Here is a 7,122-nt window from a genome sequence, read left to right on the forward strand (position 1 = left end):
TGGGATTCAGCAAGCTGGACTCAGTTCATAATTTCAATTGATGTATTTCTTTTTCCCTCTCCTTCCCGAATTCACTAAGAACTGGATCAAGCAGTCAGAAATATTTTTTGAATTGTCAAAAATCACTAAATGGATTTCTGACAGCTCAAAAAAATATTGACAATTCCTTATGCTGAATGATTCATAAGGCCCCATTAACCAGCACCCCAGATCTATTTTTAGCCACATACAATTCATTACTTTTGAAGCTGTTAAAAACAATATTTAAAAGAAAGAGAAAAGAGTTTTATGTCAGTCCAATTTTTTTTTTGCTCTTTTTTTTTATTGTTGTTTTTAAGTTTGTGATTGGAGTGCTTTCTTTTTTATTGTTGTTTGGGTTTTTTTTTTTTTTTAAGTCTATTTTCAGTTCTTTCAAATACCTACGTAGGACCCATAGTTCCTGCCAGGAATCCATGCATCAGAAAAGATCAAAACCTGGCATGTTTATAAGCTCATTATTATTGAAATGAGCTCATATTACCCCTATTAATTTTCCCATCGTCCTATCAATGCCGAAGGAAGGCTGCCCGCCTTTGAGGAAGCGTGCCCACTTGTGTCCTTTTGCACCAGGCGAGGGTGGAGGGGAAGGCAGCACCAGGAAGCCCTTTCCTCCGAGCTGCAGCTCTTAGGCCCTTTTACCCCCTCCCAGAATAGCAGCTCACCACACTTCCCTGACATTTCCAGGGTACGTGCAAAAAAACTTGCTTAGTCAACCTTTCAGCCATTGGGCAAAAGAGCCTGAGATGTAAGTCGTGGCCTCTCTCCCAAAAGGGGAGTGAAGACCCTCAGGCCAACCAGGCCCCAAGGCACCTGGTCGCTTCCCAGCGGACGGTCCAGGTCCCACGGATCCACCTTGAACTCATGGTGAGATGCCAAAACTAACTCCGGCCAAAAAATGCCTATTTTTAGAGTGCACAAGTTCTGCATTTCATTTATCCTAATTTCTTCTGCATCCTCCCTCTTGCTTTAGCTTGGGAGCAGGCAAGGAAGGCCCTTCTCTGGCCTTTGTGTTTGCTTGGTTGGGGTGGAAGCCCTGTCCTTTCGCCTGCAGGATGGCCTGACTCTGTCCAGTTCTCATCGCCCCTTCCCATACCTGGCCCACCATAATCAAAATCCTCTTCCTGTTTTCTTACTGGCTGCTGTGACCCAGGAGGGCCAGGCATATTCATCCTTCCTAAGAGTTGACATCTGTGAGGAACACTTAAACCCACTGAGCTACAAAGGGGGCATTTGAGGACATTTTTTCTTACTGCCTAGTTTACTGCCTTTCTAGCATTGCAAAAAGCACAAGCGACAGTTGAAAACTTCAAACTCCCATTGGCTTGACTTTGCCAGGGTGGAAATGATATTGGCACAAGGAATCAAATATTCCTAATGTTTATTCCCTCCTCTCTGCTCCACTCAGAGTAGATATGGATTTCCAAACTGGTCCAGCAACTTAATAGCTGGTTTCCTCAAGAAGCTGGGCTTTGCCTAACCAAAGAATTATTCTGATAGCTCTAAACTTAAGAGAGTTTGGGGTCTGATTTTATCTGGTTAGTAAATCCAAATCCCCACTTTGACGCCCTTACAAACAGGCTTGTGGGAGGAGCTAATGTCTGTCTGTTTCTATTCTCGTGAGTGTAGAAGTGTTAGAAGCATCAGTAAAGACGTTGTTCAAATCGTATAGATCCCCCCCGCCCGCCCCCCCTCCCCACTAGAGCTCAGTGGCTGTGCTGACACATGCTGGTAAGTGCAGAAGGTGGCTTCTAACCCTAAGTCTGTGGGTGATCTTCATGCTATAGGCTCTACTTCTGGATGCTTCCTTAATTCTGCATGCCTGCTTTCTGACTTTTAAAACTCTGGTCTTTCATTGCTTGGTGTCATGGACCTGGGGTCCTGGACAATGTGCGCTGTCCACTGCTAGGCAACCCAGCCAGCCGGGTAGGGGAGGTATGTAGCATGTGCCAACGTTGAGAGCTTGAGCATGAATTTTCAAAAGATCACAGGCACGCTACGGATGATCCCAAGGAGGAGATTGAGCCTTCCTGGATTAAGCTGAAGGACATGCACTGTTGCTTCTAGAGTGAGTCAGTTCCCACCCTGGGCCTGACCTCGTTACAAGAAATCCGGCTCCAAACAAAGTCCCCATTTCGCGAGGTGGTTTCCAGACTCCAGGCATGGCCTACCTTTCTTTATTCTGTTGAAGAGCATAACGTACGAGGGCATTCCCGGCCGTTGGAGAACTCGGATGTGCCCTCGGTGTTTTGGGAATGGGTTTGACCTTGGTTTTGTAATGGGACAAGATCCACGTGAGTATTTAATAAGGCGGGCAAGGGCAGACCAGGGCAGCGTCACATCCACTGACAAGACAAGGCAGACAGCCCCTTTGTCCAGCCTGAGAAATCTGACAAACTATTGGGACAGCCAGTAGCTCAGAGATCTAAAAGTGCTCTGGTGGGCCCTAGTCAGCACAGAGGCTGGGCTGCACAGCACCTGGGGGGCTGGCTGCATGGCCCAGGTACAGAGCTTGCTTCACTCCAGAGTTTGTGGATTTAGAAAGCAACACTTACTTTTGCTTTTGAACCTGAGACAGATATCTGGGAGCCATCGTGTATTGAGTCTTACAAGCAGAGTTTGCTCTATGTTCTTTGGTGAGCCCAGGGGTAGGGTTGATGGGGAAGAACTAAAGTCAAATTAAGGGAACATGAGTGAGAAGACTGCAACTCCCTTACTCTTCGAAGCTCTGCTCTGGAGCTACCGCCACTCAGGGAAGCCCGGCTGAGTGAGGAGAATCTATCAGCTTGTCTATTGTGGGCATGAGGCCTTTGTTTTGTGGCTGCCAGACCAAGTGACCCACCAGAGTGGGGAGGAAGCCAGTGAGAAGGCAGGGTCATTACCAGCAATAGCCCCAGTATTCCCAGTTGGGGGGAAACTGGCTTCCCTGACCCAGGTTATGCCTGCGACCCTGGATTCTCTCATAGCAATGAGAAAATTAGGACTCCCTTCCTGAAAACAAAGATGGGGTCCACTTAAACCTCTGTACCCTATGTATTCTAAAATGTGTGATGAAATGAACCAGGATAATGAAGCTGAACTCTTTTAAAAGGTGACTCTGTCCTCCAGAAACCTTGTTGATTTCTCAGCATAGGCAGTCTGAAAACATTCAGGGGTGGGCAACTGTTTTCTTAGAAGGCCAGAGAGCCCTTAGGCTTGCAGGCCCTGTGGTCTCTGCTGGGCAGCACAAAGCAGACAATAAGCAATAAAGAAGCGAATGGGCATGGCTGCGTTCCAATAAACTTCATTTACTAACACAGACAATGGGCTAGAATTGGCCCACAGATCCAAGTTTGCTGGCCCCCGCTCTAGTATAAACAAGGTTGTGTTGCTGTGGTCATCCTAGAGAAGACATGTGAAAGCCGTCCTCTGCTACCCCACTGGCCAGTGAGATGATGCAGGCAGGACCCAGGCCAGCAGCTACAACGTTCCATCTATTGCCATTTAATGCCAGAGATCTGAGAGATTTTCCAGAGAGAGAGAGAGAGAGGACTTATAGACCCAGGTGGCCTGGAGTAGCTATTTATGGAAGGTCACATCTCTACCTATGCATCAGAGACTTCCAGGGCTCTGAAAGGCTGCCCCCCATCATGGCCAATGCAGGCAGAGGAGGAAGACGCAGGAGCTCTTTCTTGGCTCAGAGGTGAGCTTGATGGACAGAAGTGTGAGGATAAAAAGAGGCAATGGATGTATAAGAGCTTGGATAAATGGTTCTCAGTTGAGCCGGTATTTTCTGGAAGGGGTGAACATCCGCATGAGGCTATCACAAGGAGGTGATGTCACTGCCCAAATGTCTTTTGGTTGCAGTCATCCCTTTAGCCTGAGCAGGCACAAATCTTACTTTCCATCAATGTTATGGAGACACATCTTATTTCCTTGGGTCTGCCTTGCCAAGTCATTGATAGCTATTTCTTGGTATGTGGGAACATTAGCTCAGAGGACAGTTCTGGCAATTTTGTGTTGACATCTCATTGCCATGGTCTCACCGTTTCAGTTTCTACCCAATCTTCTCCTGTTAGAAGGCAAGTGCTTTGGAGTAGGAAGTAAGTCCTGCCTCCTCAGTCTTTGGCCAGTAAATGGCTAAGGTCTGTGGTCAGTTAGGGATTTCCAAGGGAGCCGTGGTGGAGTATGTGAAAACACTGTGGGCACTGCATATGTGTGTATGAAGACACCGGGGCGTGGGCTACCGGTGCACAGCCTATGACAGTTGGTACATTTTTTGCGGATGATCTTAAGTTCTAAGGTGTGGCCCTGAAGCCAGCAGGTTCTAATGGAGAAAGGCAGTTAAATTAGTTAAATGGCAGAGGACGAGAACCACAAAATCCAAATTTGCCAAGCAGACAGGCGCCCAGGCTCAGCCAACACATGTGAAGGCAGTGAGCCTAGGAGGCCCAGGGAACCTCTGTTGTAAGGTGCTGTCTCTAGAGCTGCCATATGCTTTATTTAAAGCCAAATGAGCCATCGTTCCTCTCTTCCTCTTCTTTATGAGATGACTCTCCTATGTGCTGGCTTTGCAGAGACTGTGGATAAAGCACAACATTTGTACTCGCTTTCTTTGCCCGATTTTATCATTTACAGGTTGGTCTTTGATTTCCGTAGTCCAGCCTGCTCCCAGTAATAGTGTGTGTCCAGAGCCTGATGTCAGGCCTCTGTAGGGAGGACCACTTGGTTTGTCCTGAAGTCCAAGGGCAGATACTTTGAATTAATGCAAATCACCACCCCTCCTGCCTGCTCTGCCCAGGCTGGCTGCCGCACAACTGGCTGCAGGGCCTTTCCCTTTAACTCTGGTGGGACAAAGCACAGGTACTGTCCCCCAGGGTCTCCCACGGAAAGCAGCACCCCCGGCAGGCTCTCCCTTGCCCTCAGCCAGAGGCTCTCCATGTGCACCATGTTAACAAAGAGGCATCCTCTTTGAATGGCAGCCCTCTCCAAACTCTTTCGGCATTCTATTCCTCCTCCCCTTCCCTCTTTTTAAGTTAAATGGGGATGCCACTGACATGATGTCGTTTGCACTGCAGGATGACAGAACTGTTGTGTGAATACCATTGTATTTGCCAAATGGTCCACTCGTCATTTCAGAACAAACAAATGGATGGTGTCTGTAAGTCGGCAAACACTGGTGACATTTAGCCTTGTTTATGTTCCTTTCCTTTTGCTGCATATTTTTGGCTCCAAAAGCTACCGTCTGAATCAACAGTGCCTCCAAAGCAGGAGAAAAGTCTGGTAGCTTTCATTTTGGTTGCCGTGTCCATGTTCTCTTTGGATCGCGTGATACCTACTGCCCAGGATCAAGCCTGAGGTGGGAGAAGAGACCAGCCAAGCTCTTTGGTTCAAAACATATATACAATGTTTTTCCTCCCTAATGATGACTTCAAATTGGGAGGGAGGAAGAGAATGCTGAGAGAAGAGAGTGTTGTCAGAACGGACACCCACATCCCTGGGGAAATGCAAACTCTCCAGGCAGGCCCAGCCATCGCCCTATGCAATAGGAGTGCTGTGACCCCATGGCTTGAGCTGTGTGGGGGTACTCTGGGCTTAAGTTCTGGGATCTACCTTCTTAGGCTACTGAATCAAAGTGGTGGTTGGCACGGGCAGCCATCTAGCTGCCACATGTGCCACGGACCACATCTCAACTGCTGAAGGAATCAGGTTCTTTGTTTTTTATTTTCAGATGCTATGTGCCAAGCCCAGGTTTCAAATAAGTAGTAATTTTCTCCTATTACTTAGCGCTGGTCAACAGCATCTCTACACCTAATTGCCAACCTGCTCTAATCACATGGGCTCTTCTTGCTTTAGCCAGAGGCAGAAGGACCAAATTTTATAAATATTGCTTTATTGTCATTATCCCATTAAACAGTTAGGGAATGTGGCCCTGCCCTTGCTTTCAAATGCCTCTAGCCCATGTGGTTTCTGGATTGTTTAATGAATCTGCACATTTTCTTGCAGGTAAGTGACACCCCCTGTTCTAGTCGGTCTAGCTGGACTTGCCCTTCTCTGTTCGTGCTCCTCGGTGGCTATCTGCAGCTTGTTAATCGTGTAAAGTCAAGAGAAGAATGTATACACATATGTGTGTTGAATAAATAATTACTATTGGCATAGGTATGTGTATACACATGGCACACCAACCTATGGTATATATAGCAAAGAATCAGGGAGGCTAAAAATACTGCCCCATATGTTCCACTATTAGCAAAGGATGGTGAAGGCTTAGTAACTTGAAGGGGAGAGAAAATTCCCTCCGGGTCATGAATTCTGCATGACACACGCTGGTGGATTCGAGGTCCCTTCACCTGTGGAAACCCTGATGGGGGGCCTGCTCAGCACAGCTTCTAGAGGCGGGCCCTGCGATGGTCTCGTTGGCATTACTGCTTGTGTCTGATTGTCCTGTATTTTGTAACACTTTAGAGAATACAGAAAAGTGCAGTAATTATCTTTCTCCGTAGTATTTAAGCAGTAATATTGCTAGTTTAATATTGTGTCAGGTCGTCATGTTAACCAGGAACAGATGACGTAAAATTCCAGTGAATAGCACCTTGATATCCACTCCTTAAAAATGGTGATTGAAGCAAAATGTGTAAACTTGTACCAGGTTATCGTGTGCTTTGGAATAGAGTATTGTTGAAGTAATTAGAAGATACATGAAGGTGTTCCTGGTAATGAAGGCATGTAAGTTATAATAATTGTAGCTTTCTGAATAAGTGTCAAACTATATCTTTAAGTGTGCTGTATGCTGAGTTACAAGTTAGGTCATTTATGAATGGAATGTAAAACAATACTAAAAATGCTTCAATAACTTATCTTGGTATTGCTAATAAAAAAAAGCTGTGAAACATTAGTGCAGTTTTGAGTCATTATGTTAATTCACTCCACAACACCCTCCACCCTTTGACATCCTTCTGTCCGGAGCCTCAACAGGACATTCAGGGAAACTAGTGATGCTGTCCCATGGTTTGTTTTCTGGGCCACCTACTGCATTTTCCCCCCATCTTCAGGTGGACCCAGGAGTTACAATTCCTAAACATGCAAACGTCAAGGCACCTCCTGATT

At 46.5% G+C, this 7,122-nt stretch overlaps 1 protein-coding gene across 1 annotated transcript in view; it reads left to right on the forward strand.

Moving 5' to 3' along the window:
• ZNF536 (zinc finger protein 536) overlaps nucleotides 1-6,910 on the forward strand; it is a 155,731-nt gene extending 148,821 nt beyond the window's left edge. Inside the window, exon 5 of the mRNA XM_007470931.1 lies at nucleotides 6,022-6,910. Coding sequence (XP_007470993.1) covers nucleotides 6,022-6,029 — 8 coding nt within the window. The 3' untranslated portion in view covers nucleotides 6,030-6,910. The remainder of the gene's footprint in view (nucleotides 1-6,021) is intronic.
• The last annotated feature ends 212 nt before the right edge of the window (nucleotides 6,911-7,122 follow it).

This window comes from Lipotes vexillifer, unplaced genomic scaffold, assembly GCF_000442215.2.
Source record: "Lipotes vexillifer unplaced genomic scaffold, Lipotes_vexillifer_v1.1 scaffold182, whole genome shotgun sequence".
Lineage (NCBI taxonomy): Eukaryota > Metazoa > Chordata > Mammalia > Artiodactyla > Lipotidae > Lipotes > Lipotes vexillifer.